Source organism: Neocloeon triangulifer, unplaced genomic scaffold (assembly GCF_031216515.1).
Source record: "Neocloeon triangulifer isolate White Clay Creek 2 clone unplaced genomic scaffold, ASM3121651v1 ptg000014l, whole genome shotgun sequence".
NCBI classification, from domain to species: Eukaryota; Metazoa; Arthropoda; class Insecta; order Ephemeroptera; family Baetidae; genus Neocloeon; species Neocloeon triangulifer.
In genome coordinates this window covers 6,492,636-6,511,984 of record NW_026775556.1, presented here as the reverse complement: position 1 = coordinate 6,511,984, position 19,349 = coordinate 6,492,636, and the positions used below count along the sequence as shown (strand labels likewise).

The following is a 19,349-nucleotide window of genomic DNA, read 5'->3' as shown; positions in this document are numbered from 1 at the left end:
AATTACATAATAATAAAATATTAAATCTTTGATTTTTTCAATAATCAATTTTAATTTTCAAGTAAAAAATTCGCAACAGAATCAATACGCATAATATACACATTTAAAAAAAAATCTTTACAGTTTTCGTATACATACATAACTATTTTCTCTTAAATTTTCTTTTAAATTTTCACACAAAAGCTGCAAGTGCAAATTTCTACCAAAGAGAGTATATTTGAAATTGAAAGTAATATTATTAATATTTAGAATGTCTATTCGAGCACTAGATTTTTTAATAACCGTGGGTTTTATTAGATCCAGAAAATCGTAGGGGAAATTCTTAAAATGCCTTGTATAAACGTATAACTTTTCAAGAATTATTTGAATCTTCTCAGAGCACATTATTCTCGTTTTTCAACAAGGAAAATGAGTAAAGAATATTTGATTTTATAATTTCTTAAAATCTTGAGGGTTAATTTATATTATGAATAAAAATCTTCTCATTTTGTCTCTTATGCAGAAAATTTGCCATTTAAAATAAAAAGTACATATAAAAAATTTTTTTTTAATGAAATCTGACATTTTATCACTAACCACAGCAAGAATCACACATTCATAAATGGTATTATTTTTCACCAAAAAATTTAATTTTATTAAAAAGCTCCAAAAGCAAAGTAATCTGATTTTCTGACATATTTTTAAAGAACCTTTTAAAGTATAATAATAAAATGTTGTGGCACTTTTTCATGCTTTGATAACATTAATCATTCAGACAGACACATAAAATATAATGCTCCAAGCAAGATATAAATCTCTTTCTATTTAATTCATTTTTACTTTCTAAGTCTTTGGCATTTTCTTAAAAAATTATTATGACTGGTGTGTGAGTGGTTTCCAGGGGTAGGCATAGTTTAATCCTTAGAGATGGGCATGCCCAGTCTTGCGAGTATAATTTCCTTGCGCAGCCGCACCAGTTCGCAAAATACGTCGTGCGCTGCAGAATTGAAAAAAAATGTTACAGATTTTTCTGAAAATCTTAATTTTTGCAATTTTATACCTGAACTCTTTACGAGCCCCCTTTCGATGTATCTCAGGTAGTTCAAAAAATCGCACACTGCGGTGATCTGTAACAAAAGTGAATTAGTTAAAAAATTATTACCCTAATAAGAAAAATTCATACTCTGTTTCTGCACAACTGAGAAATTGTGTGCCACTGCTCTTCTTCTCCGAGACGCAACCTGTAGCTGCAAATGCGCTGGGCCTCAAGCAGGGCACATTTTCTTTACAAGAAAAAAAAAATAATTGTCAGGTTTGTTTTTATTTATAATATTATTTTAAAATTACTTAGGGAAAGTAGATTTGCTCTTTTCGGTGACAGCTTCAATATAAACTGTGCCTGCCTCCACTGCCGAGTAGACTTTGGCGCCCAACTCCCCGTTGCAGAAGTTGAGGCACAGATCAATGTCTTCTCTGTACACTCTCGAGATGAATGGATCTGTCCTGTCCAAAGTTGGCGCCTCTTTCCACTGCAGGAACTCCTTGTGCACCACAGGATCAAACTAAAAATTTTAAAAAACCGATAAGTTTCAATCGAATTTTTTTATTTTCCAAAAATCTAATTTTTATAATTTTTGCTTCAATTTTTTTTTAACCTCAATTTCATCTTTTAAAACTGCGTCATCCTGTTGCAACTGGACGTAGCCAGTGTGCGCCGGACTTCCTTCTCGCTGCTCTTTGACTGGGGAGTCTGGAGGAGAATTTTCTCTGCCGTATTTGAGGTTGAAATGAGAGGGTGACCTTCGATGCTTGCGATTAAAGAGATTCATTCCTGCAAAAATATTTTCTATTAAACATTTACAAAGTTTCATTGGTTACGATGATGATTTTACCAGATGAGCTTGATGAGGGCGAAGAGTCCGACTGCTGCAGCTGGGGGTGGAGATGAGGGTTCGGTCTGCTGGGGGTCGATGTAATGACGAGGGTTTTGAGAGCGGCCACCTCCGCCTGCAGAACCTCCACTTTCATTTGGCTCTCCTTAAGTGCCTTTTCTGCCTGCGCCTGGGCGACGTTTGCTTCGCGGACCATATTATGTGCCTCCTGCAAAATTACAGAAATTTTTCATGAGGATTTTCGATTTTTGTTTTCTATTCCGATTAAAATGTACAGTATCAGATACTCCGCAATCCCATTTTTCAATTTCCAACTCAAGTTCGCGCAAACTTCGAGTGAGCTGTCGTTCGAGCCTTTGGGGTTTGCCCCCGTCACTTATTGTGTGTAACCTTTGATGACCCTGTTTGACCCCACCTGTGAGCAGCATTTTCCACGAGGGTTTTCGCTGCTCACTTTCCTCCCCGTCGTCGCTCATTTTCAATAAGGAAAACGCCCTGCTGTGCTAGTAAAAGCTGAAAGAAGGTTTTTGTTTGTCTGGTGCGCTCGCATTTCCTGCTTATCATATCACTTCCGCATGATATTGCTCATATAGCGTGCCTTGAAAAATTATATACGAAAGGAAAGAAGGGCGTTGAGAGAGAAAGAATAAGTCGGACAGCAAGATAAGGATGAAAGGCACGGATTTCTCTTGTAAACGCCGATTTAATAATTTAACTTTAATCATTAAGGTCAGAAATTGTGTGTAGTTTTGAAATAAAATACACTTTTCTAATTTTTCTTGTAGCCAACTTCAGGCAGGTTTACGTGTTTTGAGGTCTTCGCACTCTTGTATATTATAACTTAATTATGTAAGGCGTCAAAATAATGGGCTGACCCGCAAGTGTAAAAGCATTATTTGGAATTGCTCTAAATATTTACGCAACTGCTGCGGTGAAACCTGTCAAGTGTCGCACGCTAATTAAAGTAATAAGAGCGGTGCGTGCATTGTGACAGAGTCCAAAAATAAAGAAGCGGAAATTTTCATTTGATTTTGCATAACATCATTGAGTAACTGCGGTTTTCGTCAGTGCCACAAGTTACATAAAAATTGCGTAAAATATGCAAAAAAATTAATAAATAAATAAAAAAAAAAAACGTGAGGCGGATCACGTTTAAGTGATTACCATATAAAATAAAATAATCATCTTTTCTCAAAGTTCTTCACTAATTAAATAATGAGTGTGAAAATAGACCTGTTTTTACAAACAAAAAATGCAACATGACCACCAACAGGTATTTATGGGGGAGAGAGAGCGGTGGTATTGAAATCGCCGGCAGGAAGCGCGAGTCAACCAAGTGTGAACTTAACCAAAAACCTGTTCCTTGAACTTGAAATTGGATATATATCGTGGTATTCTTGGTGCACAGAGAGGATCCACGCAGGGCAAAGAGCATGACTTATTGTGACGCTGCTCCAATCAACCATATAGGTAAAAAAAGTACACACAAAAAGATTTAAAAGAAACAACAGGAAGTGTGCGGATATTAAAAAGCAAAAATAAAAATATGTTAAATGAAAAAATAAATAAATGAAAGGTTAAATCAAAATTAGATCATTGACACTTACAATTCAATCACACCTCAATTTAATGGGGAAAATTATTTATCTTAAAATTTAATTACATAAATGAGCAGCAAATAAAATAGAATATAAAATATTTTAATTATCATCAGCACTTGAAAAACCAAATCTTTGTTAAATTTTAGTTTGGAACAAAAAAGATTTAATGTTAATCTAATTAATGGTTAAAAAATGATGTACCAAAATTGCATTTTTACCTGAAAGAGACTGGCAGTAAGTTCCTCTAGTTCGGCTTCCACCTCGTTCCTGATCCTGCTGAGTCGGTCCACCTCCTCATTCCGCAGCCTCAGCTGTTGGTTGGCCGTGTGCAGGAGAGACTCCAGTTTGGCAATCGACTTGTCCTTGGCCTTTTCCTCCTTGAGATTCGCCTTATTTTCGTCCTCCTCGTGGACGTCGCCATTCTCCTGATTCTCCTCGATCTTCCTGCTCAACAACAGCGTCGGCGAGTCGGTCCTTTCGACCACCGAGTTGAGCAGTTCGTTGAGTCGGTTGTTGCTGTCCTCGGGCACGAATCCGTTCATCTTGTAGGGCTCGATGGCCACATGGCCGTTCAGCTGATTGATGCCGTTGATTTGCAGCGGCGAGGACAGTTTCTTGCTTGGCGAAGACGCCGGTTCTGGCGAGTGGCTGCTGACCCGCGGCGGGGACATCGCGAATATAATGAATTGAATTATTTAGAGAGGCTGCCAATGGAGCTGCCCATGCCGGTCTGCGAGATCTGCAACAATCACAAAAATACCATTCAGAAGGGGCGAACAGCGTGAATGAATTTTTTATTCAATCTGTTTACAGCTTTCGGCGCTTGGGCGGTCTCGGGGAATGCTTGTACGAAGGCGATGGCAAACATAAACATTTTATTCTTTTTGCGCGGTGATGCTTTCTAAAATTCAATTGAAAGAACAGTAGCGTGACCGGTCTCTTATTGTTTCTGCCAAATGATGCGCAAAAGAGGAGCAAGTAATTGTTTAACTTTAAGAAATGAGAACAATTGAAATTGCAAAGTAGTTGTATTTTTTGGTCTCATGCAATTTCTTTGATTTTCGCATAATAGAAATATACTATTTGAATTAATTATACAAATTACGACAGTTTCTAATTAAAAAAACATTTTTTGGAGTAAACAATTTTGATTGTAATTTATTAATCTTATTTCTCTCTCATACTTTACTAAAAAGAGCTTGGTAAATTCACTGAATTTTTAATCATGTAATACACCATCAATTTGTAATGATTCTTAAATAATGCAATAAAAATAAATAAATAAACAAACAAAAATCACCTAAAAGTATCATCAATTTTATTAAAATTCATAAAATATGCTAGCTGTATTTTTCGTCTTTTGATTTTTCTGATTTTTTTCTCTTGGGAAGGGGTGGGGGAAAAGAATATAATAGAAAGATATTCTTTTATTAAGGCCTGGTTTTGTGGTCCAAAATGTTTCTCTACCCTTCTCCCAACACAAAAGGGCCATCGTCTCGGCTCATTTCTGGCAGATTTCGGGCTCCCGCGGGAGCAATAATGTCACGGAAATGCGAGTCAAGCTTCTAGCTCATCATCAAAAAAGGCGTCCCAAGACTACACCAGCGTTTTATTACACCAAAGCCGTCCCTGCACGTCTCGTGACATTGACACAAATTGGCTGATGCTCGACATTTACCAAGCAGCGGAGGCTAAACTATAATAAACGAGAAGAAGATATTCACCCTGCTCATTAAAGTCGAGAAGGCGCCTGCTTGGCAGTCAATAATGCCGTCTGCTTTTGCAAGAGCAGCAACCTTCAAGATTATATGCGTTGAGTATTTTCCGGGATCCGGAGATTTGATTCAAGAAAACAATCACGCGGCTATAGGCAATAAGCCGTACAACAATTGCAAAAAGGTGCAAGGAGCCTGGCTTCGAGAGGGTTGCTAGGCAACTGGCAAAGATGAAAAGAGTTGGCAAAAAGTCTGCAGGGGTTTAGCTTGCCCGGCCAGTCAGCATTCAGCCGTCGTGCACATCGATTCGCCGGCAATTTCTGGCACACGGACGAAACAGCCCCCCTGACACTGTAGGTGCACACAGGAGTGGCACATGAGTTTCGCAACCGCAGCGTTCGTGCAATTGAGGGAAAATGCTCTCTCGTTCAGCAGGGAAAATTAGGATAAATTATGAGCGCGTTTTACACGCCCCGTTATTGGTGATTGGCTGGGATTTATCAACTGATGCCCAAATTTGCATATAATCTTCTTTACTAATTTATATACCTCAAAATTAACTGAAAACGAAGGAAGTTTGGATATTTCCTACTCTTATTGTTAGAATCAAAATGATTAAAAGTTTTTCTGTGGTGCAATAAAACATTTTAGTAAATTATTATTACTTATTCCCTAAATTTAAAATATCTTGTGTGATTCTGATTTGATTATTGAATTGCGTTATGAATTTGTTTAACAATTTCTTCATTAAGTTTGAATTGATATACACAAAATTATGTTTTAATTTGAAATATAAAAAGCTTAATTTAAGCTAAGCTTTGAAGTAGAATAGAATTATTTCCAGCGAACAAGTTTCTAATGTTAAAAAAATTGATTTATTCTAAGTGAATGTCGTGTGTCTAACAAGTTAATAATAGCAATATCCACCCAACTATCAGATTTCCTGCTATGATGAGCACTTCTGAGAAGTAGCCGTAATTGAGCTCGTTTGACGGTGCAGGACAACAAGAGGGTTGAAAATGAGCCACTCTCGCAATCAAGCCGGCAAATTTCCCATTCGGTCTCCGCCCCGCCGGGCTGGGCTTCTTATATAAGTTAGAGAGAGAGCCCGTCGATAAGTGGCCAATTACTTTCTTCCTGCGCGACTCCATTCATATAATTGAGTCTGTCTGCAGTGCTCGTCGTCGCATAGCACGATGAAAAATTGTCTCGGAAAATGTGCAAAATGAGAGACATTATTCAGCAGAGTCCTCGAGGGCATAGCCAAGCGATTTTTCACGTGTGTCGCGCGGGAGTGCAAGAATAAATGAAGTTGTGCCCGAGGCGAGAAAATAATAATGCCGCGCTCTCTCTAGAAATTAAATTTGCTCGGCGACGTTTTTGTCGTTAATGAAATGATGAGGAGCATTCTCTCATCTCCCTTTCGTTTTGTGCTTAGGTGGTATAATATTCCATTACGCTAGGACCTCTCCAAAAAAGGATTTCTGACGCACACGCAAATTTTTTGCATGCAAATCGACCGTCTTCATCATTTGGGGCGTGACGAGGAAAACGCTCGAGCCGTGCGAGAGCTAGGCGGCTAATTTTCCTTTTAATCATGATGATGAGAATTTCAACCGCTCGGGCAGCAAATTACAAATTACACACAGCCGCGTGATTAATGAAAAACTTGACGACTTGCCGATGGCTGTTGCTAATGATGTAAATGTAAAATTGCTCTTTTTTTAAATAATTAAATACTATCTGCTGTTAATTAGTCTGAAACTTTAAAGAAAAAATTAAAATCATAATCCTGACAGATCGTTTTTTTTATCAAAATTAATAGAGATTTATTAATTTCTTTAGTTTCGCGAGCAGCAGCTCAGTTTACTAAGGAATGTTGGATGATAAAAATATTATTTTTGCCATTTGTGTCCAAAATATTTAAAAAAGTTAACTTACGGAACATTGGTTTTCTGAAGGTTGTCAGTCCCTTTAATTTGAACAAGCTCTATAAGTTTAATAAATGAATAATGCAATTCTTTTGTCTTGGAGTAAAAAAGCGTGGCTTTGAATTAATTACCAAATGTGCTGAGAGATGCACATGTTTAAGCGCTTGTAAGTTTTCAACGTGATCCCGCACGAATTTTCTTCTTTATTCTATTCCACGCCAATTGACGTCACGCGGGCACTATTATTTTTTCTCTTTCAGACAAAGCGGTGGCGGTCTCAGGACTGCTTATTAGATTGTCTGTGTGTGTGTATGTGAGCTTTTTGAAAGCGACGCACGTGAGTGAGCGAAACAAAGCGAAAACGCACGTGCATTTACGCGGCATGTAAGGCTGCGGTTCTCTCTCGCGATCTCCCAAAAGTTATTTTATTCCAGCCTCCGTGAAGAGTGTGCGGTCCTAACGGTAAAAAGGGTGCTCGTAAAACGCTGCTGAATTCGCCAGGCTTGCAGATAAATTGCGCATGTTCTGCAGAGCGCAGCTTCTGCACGGCTGATGTCAACATCGTAAACGCACCACCACATCAGCAAGCACAACGAGAGGCAAGATACATACTTAATTGCAAGGCAGCTGCATGAGCTGGCCAGAAAAAAAGTGGCGCAATGATAAAACTTTGCAAAATGATTACATAGAGAGAGGAGCAAAAAGTGACGTCAATAGATAGCCTAAAAGTTTGCAACAGTTTAAGTCCAAAGACACGCATAGAGGGTGAAAAATTCATAATCATAAACTTTAAAAAATTAAAATTATAAAACTTTTACAATTTAATTTCTTCAAATGTCTTCCGCTTTTATTATGTATATAATTTTAATACTTTTTTCCTCATTGCTTTCAATAATATATTTTACTTTACGTTAATAACTTCATAAAAATTTATAATTGAACAGCTTTATCTTTTATCCTGAAGGCCAAAAAGCACCCCTATACTAAAAGCAACACACACTTCGTAACCTCCAATTGAAATAAATGACCAAAATTATTGATTGAACAGAAAGTGTCGAACAAGGCCTCACGATTAGCAATATTGATCCAAACTTATCGACCGGAATGCCGTTCACAGCATCTGCACTTCAATAATCAACAATAAAAATTTACAAGCTCGAGCTGTCAGATAAAATGCAAATTTTTTCACTCGAAAAGCTCAAACCAATTTTGTTCTTTGCCTCGGTTTTGCATAAGATAAAAAATTGATGAGACAACTCGCTGTGCATGATTTATGTTCTAGGTGTTTTTTTCGTCTTGACTCTGCTGTGACTCACATTTGAGAGGCGACCCCGCTTTTATGATGCCCAAGAGATAAAAATTGCTTACACCAGAGTTTTGCGGTGCACGGTTTTGTTGTAGCGTCAAGTGCACTTACTCACTCTGCTTTCAGAATGGCAGTGTGTCACCACATGACTAGACCAGACACCAGGTCGGCAAATGGAGTTCAAAACACCAAAATAACGGCCGTAAAGGGACACACTTTTGGCCCGGTGTAATTTTTCACACGCACGCTCAGAGGCACCCATGGAAATAAATAAATGTTTTTGGTCATGTTTGTCGTGTCTATTTGTGGAGAGCAAATATACAGGGCGCGTCAATATTCAGCAAGGTTGCGTTTCGATTTTCCAGCTTGAAACTTTGTGTAATATGAAATTTGAATTATAAAACGCAATATCACCTAATGGTGTTGACTGAGGTGCTGAAATCGTATTTTCATGCAGAAATCCTCTCAGATTGGCTTCGCCCGGGAGAAGCTATTTAGATGTCATTTAAGCCCAAAACTGGGTCAGCTCGCTGTGCCTCGGGAAAGTAGCGGAAATTGCACGTGGTCATATATAAGCAGCAAAAGCCGAAAATCGATGTGGAAAATGTTTTGCGCACGGCAAGGTCTTTGCCACCGATTGCATGATGCGAGATGGTAATCCAATCTCCAGCCTGTTGTTTTTGTCTGGACAAGTTTTTTTACCCAATTTGAAGCCATTTATTAATGCGATTTAAATTGCAGATATCAACCCCGGCAATATGCAGGGATGGCACCGCACGCAAATGCAATTATTGGAAAATTCAGGTCACGGTCGGCTTAACTCCCAAGGGTGGAAAAGCACGCATTTGTCTGATTGTTTTCCTCCCTATTAGGCCATATAACCTTACTGATAAAGTTTTCGCTTGCGTGAATTCATGACAATGTATTGATAATTTCCATACATATTGGAGTTAGTATTATCCTCATTGTTTTATTGAAACAAAGGATTATTTTACAGTAAACCATTCAATTCAATGGTGAAATGAATTCCAAAGCTTAATATTTTCAATAATAAAAATTAAAGGGCTCTGAAAACTTTACTTTTTATGTCCAAAAAAGCTAATTCCTTTAAATTAATTCAAACGTTAATTGTGAAAAAAATTGAATTACTTTATAAAACATAAAGTTCCGCAGCGATCTGCTCCTACTGCTTAGCTTCAGAATATATTAAACTCCAAAATCTTTTGCCTTCATCTATAGGTTTCCAGACCCTATCAGCAATAATTTGACGAGTTGCGTACGTGAGCCGATATCCATGTGAAGGCTTTCTGTTTTGTAAATTTATCAAAAAGGCGTGATCGCTTATTGCCATAAGGTTATCTTCACCTTGCCTATATTTTGTCAAGGAGTTAACAATAGGAATGGGGTTGATTAGTTACGACCTTTATGTACACCGTGCTTTCACTTCGATTTTTGTCTTTTTGGGCCGTGAATGCTGACATAAACAATGATAATTATTTTACTCACATTGCCCAAGTCGAATTCTTTCAGATTTATAGTCGTCCACTCACTTCACTCTCTCTCCTGCCGGTCTGAGCTGAGAGTGATATTAGAAATTCGCGCACAATGAATTTGCCAAAATGAATTTCTCTCGCTTTGAATGCCGAGAGCGCACCTGCGAGAGAGCCCAAAAGTGTATTAGAAGAGAGGAAGACCCGACCGAGCGGAGAGAAAGTAGCGATTTCCTCTCGTGGCGACGCGAGCCAGAAAAAATGAATTAGTGTAAAAATGCATCATGTGAATCAAGGCCTGCGGGCACGAAGAGGGTCCACCTGAATATCGCATTAACTTCCACCGGCGAAACAATGAATTCGAATCAGTGCACGTCGGTGGCAAGAGACACGCCCGTGTTCCATTATAAAAATAAAAAGCAGAAGAGAGATGCGAATCTCTTAATCAGGAAAAATACGGGTATAAAAGAACTGAAACATTACCATGCATACAGTGGGTTGAAAATTCATCCGCTGCTTGAATGTACCTCTAAAATCATCTTATTTCAGCTGGAATTTTTGTGAAGACAAATTTTTCAAAATATGTATAATTATATTATTCATAAATCTTGGCGAGAATAATCTGAAGATTTAAAAATTCCTATCAAGCATTGAGAATTTTTTTAAAGTCCTTATGTATTTTGGTGTATCCAATAATTCATACAGTCTTCGGCGATCAAAAAATACATGCGTTTTTAATTTAAATCTGCAAAACTATGTTGGGCCTCAGTAATAATTTATTTTAAATACCACGTAAACCAAACAAAAATTAAAAATATAATAATAAATATTTCTTTAAATTAAAAAATTAATGCCATTTTTAAGGAGTAATTAGAAACAAATGTTTTTTTTTTAAATTTAACTTTTTCCATCATATGTTGTAATTTCAGCGCTTATGTGATTCATTTAATATATTGTCAAAAACAGACATAATCTTAAAAAAAGAAATCTAAAAACAGTAAAAACAATTTAAAGATTGTGACTGCTGATATAATTGAAACTCAATCACTTTAATCTTTAATGTGTGTAATTTTAAACGTTTCTGTTTCCCAGCAGCATCACCGGTTTCTCGACTAATTAGCATATGGCGTGTGTGAAACAAAAAGAGTAATTTTGATAAAGGCATAACGAATAACATTCGCATTGAGCAAGTGGTAATGAGCGGAGGCGCATAAAAACGTATAGCAAAGAAGTCTTACTCGTCGAGAATACAAATTTAAAAAACAGCATGCATATTTCATTTGCGCAGCCTTGGGATTTCGCCGTGCTGTGGGAAATTTTCGCCTCATTAAAGGTTCTCGCGCATTAGCACACACACACCTGCTGCCGTTGTGCAGCATCATATTTCAATATGATTCAATTCACCCGAAAACACCCACGGCATCAGTTTACTTAAAAAATGTACACCCATGGAAGGGGCTTCAAATTCTTTTTAAATTTTTATTAGCATTTAAAGGTTGAGGGTATTTCCCTCTCCGGCTGCAAAAATTCACACTCGCTTAACGTCAATGTGCAAATTAAATTTTCATACGGCAAGTCATGCATGATTTCCAGGTTCGACATTTCACTGGAATCGCGGTAGTTTGCTTACAATAGGAAATAAGCAACAGCAGCATATGTACGCGGCATTGCGTCAGTGCGGTGTTTGTGGTTTTAAATTTAATTAACCTTCTGCTTGAACGTAAAAGGAAGCTTTTAGTTTTACTTTCACAACAAAACGCCGCAAATTTATTTGATAACAAATGCAAAAGATCCTGCAAATCCTGGATCCTGTATTGTGGTTAAATGAGGAAAAAATTAAGTAGGATGAGATGAAAATAGATTTTGACTCATTGTTAACTTGCGTATTTTAGGCGTGTCCGCTTGTCGTTGTTAATTACAATTTATATGGAAATCCAGAGAAAGGGTTGACATTTGTCGCGTGTCCTGCTAATCTACTTAGTGGCGCCCGTTGCATTAGAAAGCCCTATGCTTTGCAGCTTCTAAAGAGAATCCCTTTCCAGAGAGCCGCAACAGCGAAACGGAGCTTTTCTCACATTTATGCATGCTTCTTTGGGGCTGGGAAGATAGAATTCAATTTAATTTTTACTTTAAAAACAATACAGAAATGACCCAATGTGGTTAACAGGTTCAAATAAAAATAATAGCTATTTTTAATGCAAAAATATGTATAATCGGCAGCATTTTTCGCCAGTATAGCTTCAACCGAATTTTATATTGAAAATTGTGAACTTTTAATTTTTCCTAACTCTATAGTCTACCTTTCTTCTTAACAACTCCCAAAATTTCATCTCTCCAAATCATAAAAACTAAAAAGTGTCATTGCAATCGCGTTTTGCAACTGCAATTTGTTATTGAGGAAAAAAGAAGAACTCTTTACGACCTTCAATTATCATTGCGGATGCGACATGCGATCAACCGGAATTTATGTAAATGATTTCAACGGCCGCACACGGAACGTTCAATTGTGATTATATTATCATTGTCTCTCTCCCAACAGCAATTATTTTTACTTGAACATGGCGTGACATAATCGCCCTGGAATGCAGGAAAGCAGAGACTGGTTAATTTATTAAATTGTAGCACCCATTCACTATAAAATTGTTATTGTTTGTTTTGATGTCCATTTTAGGGCTGTTGTGTGCTCAATAATTCGCACCAGTGAGCGGAAGTTTCATAAATCTTTTCACTATACAGGCTGAAAATAAAAATTCATGGGAAAATTTGAGTTTAACAAAAACAGACCATCTTTCATCCTTGGATAAAAAAAATGAAGATTCCACTCTTCGTCCTGCTGCACCACTCTCTCTGATTCTTATGACATCCTTTGTACTTGCTGGGACAAAATAAAATAGCAAGCAGCACTCCCACGTTATCAGGCTGAAAAAATCAGCTTGCAGAGTACGGAGAGCGCATTGTGTCATGAAAAGAGGCACTTTCCCTGCGCCGAGTATTGAAAAGGCAGCCAGCCTATAATAGGACACTGACCTTTCATATTTGAAGCACTCTGCTCTACTCCACCAAGATTGTGCACAGTGTACACAGCAGCAAAAGTTCTATACACCAACTCGAGAGAGGAAATGTAGGTGAAAAGGAAAGAGCAGACCGGCGTGCTGAAATTCCTCGTCACGCCAGAGCAGCGCCCGATCGATTGCGATTGATTAGAATCCGCACATATTATAGAAACCAGCCTCGGAATTGCCCTGTCAGTAAACAAACAAGCGGCCAATTAGTTTGTTTGCGTTATTGGTTTTGCGGACTGAATTCGGGGAATTCACTCTGCTCAAGTGGGTTAATAATGGAAAAATTTCACCAGATTTAGATGAAACTCTTCTTTTTCATGTTTTATTGCAGTTTAAAACAACTTTCAAGGTAAATCTTTTATCTGCATTCGCTTTATATTCTATATACAAACTTCAATTAAAAATCTGAACCATCTGAAATGTAATGACAATCATATTAAAAAAACATAAAAAAAGCTGAAAAAAATGTTTAGTTAAATATAAAATTAATTAAAAATATATAAAACATTTTACTGACGATTTTCATCACATATTACAAAAAAAATTGTTCCCGTCTTTTGGAGTAATTTTATGCGTACTCTGCGAAACACATGTCTCATTTCGGGGCGCAGTACGCTCACCCGAAAAACACCCCCGCGCGCTAAAATCAATCCCTTTATATTTTGCTCTCCCTCAGCTGAGAGCTGGGATGCTGCGAGCTGCAGCGGGGCGACCCAGCGGCGGCAGGACTGGATGAGTAATGAGACGGGGTGCGCTTGTTTCCAAAGGGGTGGAACGAGCGGGGTGCAGCCGATAAGAGGCAAGCGGCTCTCGCGGATCAAGAGTGCTTTTGATATTATTGTCGTCATTTCAGGCAGCGCACTTCACTTTCAATTCGATTGAGGTTTCCAGGGCAGATTCCAGAGCACCATGCCTTCGTGAAATTAAACTGCCCCGCTGCTCACTTGGATTGTGGCCAATCGAAAGTACAAAACGGCTGTGATTTTGTGAAGCGAAACAGCATCAATAAATTAAAGTAGACTACTTTTCAGTCTAAACGGTCATTTGCTCCATTATGAAAGTTTCCCTTCTTCTCAGAATTTAGGTTCCAAAATTATATCGATCAAACTATGCTTCTGGCCACGCAAATTAGTTAATTAATGATGGTTAAAGGGAAAATTTCAATGCATTTTTCTAAGGAAAGTGGCTCACATAGTTGGTGTAATAAAAAGTACTAATTGTTGTCTTAATTGGATCAGCTTGGAATATTATAAAACTTTTGAATATCACATTTATGAATAATTTTAGCACCATAATTATTATAATTTTGAGCAACATTAAGCAGATTTAAAACAAAACTATATTATAAGTATCTGTCAGAAGTTTTTTATTTTTTGGCTGCAGGATAAATTTTTGACGTTATTAAGCCAATTTTTAAGAAGAATTCAAGATATTTTTCAAGGAATATTTTAAAAACTAAATTTTTAAGTCTTCTTTTTCCAATTTGATATTAAGATTGTAATATGTATTATTATTTCCTAACTTTTATGTTATTGATCTATTTTAGTAGCAAAATATATGGTGAATTAGTTGGAAATAATGATAAAATCTCCAAGGAGCATAATTTAAAACAATTAAAAAAGTCAAAAAGGAATTAATAAATTTAACCATCGTTTATGAAAAGAAACTTCACAAGAATATTATGGGCGCATGACCTTGCCAGTTATGTTTGCAAATTTGCACTCTATAACAATAAGCCGCAAGGAAAACATCTGAAATTTATATAAAAGTCTGCAATAAGTGACGAGTGAATTAGAACCATGGCAGGAACGCGCGAGAGTAATCGCTGAAATTTCATCTTCTCAGCAGCCATTCAGAATATATGTGCTATGCTATTTCCGCCCAAGCAAAGGCGGCGCAAATGTATTCTGCAGCCATAAAGCAATGCAGTGTAATTTCCCGGCATGTGTGAAGATGATCACAATCCTTGCACGTCTTTCTCCTTTGAAAAAGAACCATGTAAATAAAAAAAAATAAAAAAAAATTCTCTGGAAGGCTCTTCTTCTCGAAGTTGACCTCGAGCGCCTCCGCCTCCCCTCCCGCGCACCTCTAGTGAGGCCTCGGGCTATTTAACGCGGTTGGTCCGAGAGCGCAGGCAAAAAACTGGTTGCTCATCTTCATAATTCCTCATTACATTTTATTTCTGGGAAGGGGAATGGCCCCAGAGACAAACTAGCAAGCAGGCTATTTCATCGTTCCGTCAACAGGGAAAACAAAAGTTTAGAGGAAACTTCAGCTTGCTTTACTATAAATTTAACTATTATAATAAATAATTAAAGTTAATGTTTTCAATGAAAAAGCAAAGAGAGTTAAAAGTGTTAATTTGAAAAATGAAAAATTAATATAATAAAATAGTTATTTTTATTTAAAATCTTCATAGTTATAATTTTGTGAAACAATTGAAAAAGCTGAAGGACATAGAATTTAATGAACTCATGATTTTGTCTTCACATTATTTCGAAATCAATTTGGGCCGGACGCAAATGGACCGCAAGCGAGATTTGATTTTGGCAAGGGATCTCGGCCAATTGGCTGCAACATTAGTCTCGCGTGGTGCTCACAGAGTCAACGGCCCCCGAGAGATTTTGCACACACTCTTGGACTTAGCGACGCCCTCTTTCGCGAATCGTCAATCTCGCACTCTCTCAGCCTCAATAGGCCAATTGCGAGAGTGAATAATTTTAGCATAATTTTCGCTACAACACGTGACCTCCCGGTGATAACGAGACCGTGAAGTTTGTGATAAATATTATGCCATGAGGGAAAAGTCACGGTTGGGCTGCTCTTTTGTTATGTACAAGTGAGATATGTTAGAAGACCGAGTTGTCTAGTAAAAGCTCTACTCGGATTTGAATCAAATTAAGCATTTGACATCTTTGCCATGATCTGGTGTTAACTCAATGAATGAGGGGAAAAGCCAGCAGTTGACATGTGGGAAGAACGATGCTGACTCACAAAGCGAGTCAATTAGAAAGGCCAACAGATCCTGAACTTTAATAAAGAGATCAGATGGTTTGAGGAAAAATTGCTCCTCTGACCTCTCGATACTTTTCGTCCATTAAGATATGAAACTGTTTTTAAAAATCAAATTTAAGTTTAATTTTCCTCATGAAAATTTCACTTTCAAATATTTCCGCAACTCGAGCATGAAAATAATGATTAGTTCCGAGAACAACTCTTGTAATTGAATCACTCTCCTTGTTCAATGAGAAAAATAATTACTGTAAAGACAATCAGTGTTGTTATTTCGAAAGCTCTTTAAGCTGTTTACTTGTACATATACAACCAGTCGGCATTTATCTATGCGTTTGCAGGCACGTTTCAGAAGCACGCATCATATAATGAGATGGAAGAGTTTTTCATAAACGCACTGATGATTTTTCTCGGCCGTTGTTGTTATGATAACCATTCTAGCGAGCGCCTTTACTGTACGATGTTTTTATTCATCCAAATGGTCTCGTTTGTGTGCTGGTTTTTCCAAGAGCTCTCTCACGGATCCCTTTGCTCTCTGGTTTGAAAAAGAGAAGCGCGCGAGATAAACAAGACATTCTTTGCCCTTTACGCAACACGCCTGAAAAAAAAATGTTTCAACCGAGCTGGAGCTTCTCTTTGTAGAGTGGATGATGTTTCTTGAGTGTGCTGGACGAAACACAGGAAGTGAAAGCAATATTTCACATTAATACTCTGCTGTTTGTTTGCATTTCACGGACATATGAACATTGAACACATTTTCGCAGACACTTTTGAAATATAAGGAGAAAAATGATTGCTTGAAAGTTAGCTTTTTAAAATTATTTATTATTTTTCATTGAAAAGAAAAAAAAACATTCATTGAGGAACTTCATGAACGTCTCCATAAGTGCCAACTTTTTAGCAAGTTCTGCTATTTCTCCAAACACGTTTGTAAACTTGGATGATTCATTTTTTTATATGAAAAAATAAATATATTTAAAATTTATTTATTTAAACTTTATTTCATGTTGTGGGAAAACTTTAAGGATTAATTCCTTTTGCAGCTCGTGGTGGTGAAATTTAATTGAGAGAAGTGAGTTTTCATATCATTTATGTACTAGAGAAGCAAAAAGATCATTTGAGAGAGCTGCGGAAAAATGCAGTAATTTAATACGGTGTGGAAGCATCAGCGCAGATTTCATTATATTATTTCAAAGTGTAACGGGACCGCTTAAGCGCAAATAAGTGTTCGCCATTTGAAAGAGAGAACACCTGCCTACGTATCTCTTGCTTATTTAGGTGTTTGCATCAGTGCAAAGATATGCACTTGAAGCAGCGGAAATTCCAAACGATTCATAATTTACAAGGAGGTTTTGAAAATTAAGTAAATTTTTATTTAACATTTAACTTCTATATTATTGTTTATTATATGAAATAATATTATTTTCTTATTAAGAAGTTATCATCCATAGTTTTAGTTGTTGATTAATTAGTGATATGATACTAATGATGTTGAGAATCTTTCATAATAATAATAATAATAAATAAAAAAATATTTTTACACAAAATGCATAATAATAAATAAATATATTTACATAAAATGCATAAAACATACTTATAATTATAAAAATATTGAATAATTTTGAAAAAAAAATAAAATTACAAACAAAATAAATTATATAACTTGCCTTGAAATTTTAAATTTTTAAATTGAATTGTTTAATATTCAGCTTAGTGTTTGACAAAAACGTGATCTAAGCTGCAATGAATTTGCGCTTTTCTCTGACGTTTTTATTTTCATCTGCGCTGTGCTCAGAATCGCAAAGTGCAGCGAAAGACGCACAATTTCGTGAAGTGAAATAAAATTAAGCTGATGGATACTCGGCACAGAGAGAGCTGGTCAGGAATAAAAACGCGGAACCGTGCCAAGACTTTTGAGCGCGCGCGTCCACAACCTTGGCTCTCGCCTGTAAAAATATCTCTGCAAATGATCTCTTCTGGCAGACGCACAAAAGCAACGCGTGCGTCCGACTCCATAAAATCACTTTTTCAAATTAAATGCCCTAGACCTTACTTCAGCAAGTTGGTGAAATTAGGTTAACGACGAGATGCTGCTCTTTCTCTACGCAAATGGCGTTTGGATTAAAAGAGTTGACGTGATAAAATATCAAGTGCGTCACTGAAACAAAACGTCGATTTTGCCATTTGATGGTGGCGCGAGATAAAGATTTGTCTGATATAAAATGTTTATAGCACCCATTGTCACAATAAACACAGTCTGTCTCCTGGACAAAAGAAAAAAAAACACTTCAAGATAAGTGACTGATGGAATTTCGCGACGATTTTTTTATTATTTTATATTAAAGACAAAATCTCTCTAATTCAGTGACGTCAAATGAGTTATTTGGGAGAAAATCGCCGCGGGACGTCGCTGTGTTGTTTTATTATTATAAACAAACCGCTGGCAAGAGAGAGGTCGCATTGGAGTTTATATGCAAAAAGATCCCGCATGTCGAAGGGAAATCCTTGTGCGCATTATTCGGGGCAAATAATTTCGCCACTTCTGCTGTTTTTCATGAGGAAAATGATTTGAGAGTTTTATATGCTGGTCACGTAAATCTATAACAAGTGTCATATCAAATAAAAATGACAAACGAGTTTCAATAAAAACGAAAATTTAGTTTTTAGTCAGGAGTGTTTGATAAAACTTATTTTATGTGATAATTTTGGATGAATATTATTTTAAAGGGTCCATAGGGCTCCACACGAGTCATAATAAAAGAAAAGGCTGCTGGGAACGTTCATTCACGCGATTAACACTTCCCCCACACAATGGAATTCGGAGCATGGCAGAGATGAGATTTGAGCTCCGAGGGTGATAACGAGCCGAAGCCAAATCGCAGAGCAGAGACGAAAATAATTATATTAAATTAAAGCAACACACTTGTAAAAAGTGAACGCTCTCAAAAACAATTGCGTGGGAAAGCTCAAATTCCCAGGCCCTCTTGCTGCCAATTAAACGCGAAATTCGTAATAAAATTTATTGTGTGCTATAATGAAAAATTATTTTAAAAGCTTTTCGACTCACCGAAATAATTATTAAAGTTGAATGAGGGTCTTCGAGTGGGTTGCAGCGTTGTGGTCCAGCTTGCAAAGGAAGCTACCCGCTAGTCGCGCAGAAATGACGTCTCCGCGAGCGAGCAGCAGCGACTGAACTAAACTAACTAAAATTGATGGTACACACAGCAGTGCGAAAGAGGCTTCCTGCTCCCAGTTTAAAGGCCAAGGCGAGCATCCAGTGCGCCGCAGCAGCTTTAGTACCTTCTGGCGCCCGCTAGGGGGCAGCACGCGACTGCATACACGAATTGAAAGTTTAGTTTAA

General features: G+C 37.2%; 1 protein-coding gene across 2 annotated transcripts; it reads right to left on the bottom strand.

Annotated features, from left to right (window-relative positions):
* Positions 1–27: 27 nt before the first annotated feature.
* LOC132200473 (guanine nucleotide exchange factor for Rab-3A-like) lies at positions 28–19,217 on the bottom strand. 2 transcript variants are annotated; one of them, XM_059625957.1, is made up of 8 exons: positions 19,056–19,217; positions 3,691–4,211; positions 1,872–2,079; positions 1,635–1,825; positions 1,327–1,541; positions 1,163–1,262; positions 1,040–1,106; positions 28–976 (listed from the first exon to the last, which is right to left on the bottom strand). In XM_059625957.1, the coding sequence occupies exons 2-8, from the start codon at positions 4,141–4,143 to the stop codon at positions 894–896; spliced, it is 1,317 nt and encodes a 438-aa protein (XP_059481940.1). In that variant the 5' UTR covers positions 4,144–4,211; positions 19,056–19,217; the 3' UTR covers positions 28–893. The 2 variants fall into 2 exon arrangements, with proteins under 2 accessions (XP_059481940.1, XP_059481941.1); XM_059625958.1 differs by having other exon boundaries at positions 1,635–1,810.
* Positions 19,218–19,349: the final 132 nt, after the last annotated feature.

Bases quoted from the DNA above. Each gene is read 5' to 3' on its own strand.
- LOC132200473 (XM_059625957.1), bottom strand. From the start codon at position 4,143: ATGTCCCCGCCGCGGGTCAGCAGCCACTCGCCAGAACCGGCGTCTTCG. The intron at 2,080-3,690 runs GTAAAAATGCAA...GTAATTTTGCAG, and splicing joins TTACTGCCAGTCTCTTTCAG to GAGGCACATAATATGGTCCG. The intron at 1,826-1,871 runs GTAAAATCATCA...AATGTTTAATAG, and splicing joins GCCCTCATCAAGCTCATCTG to AAAATATTTTTGCAGGAATG.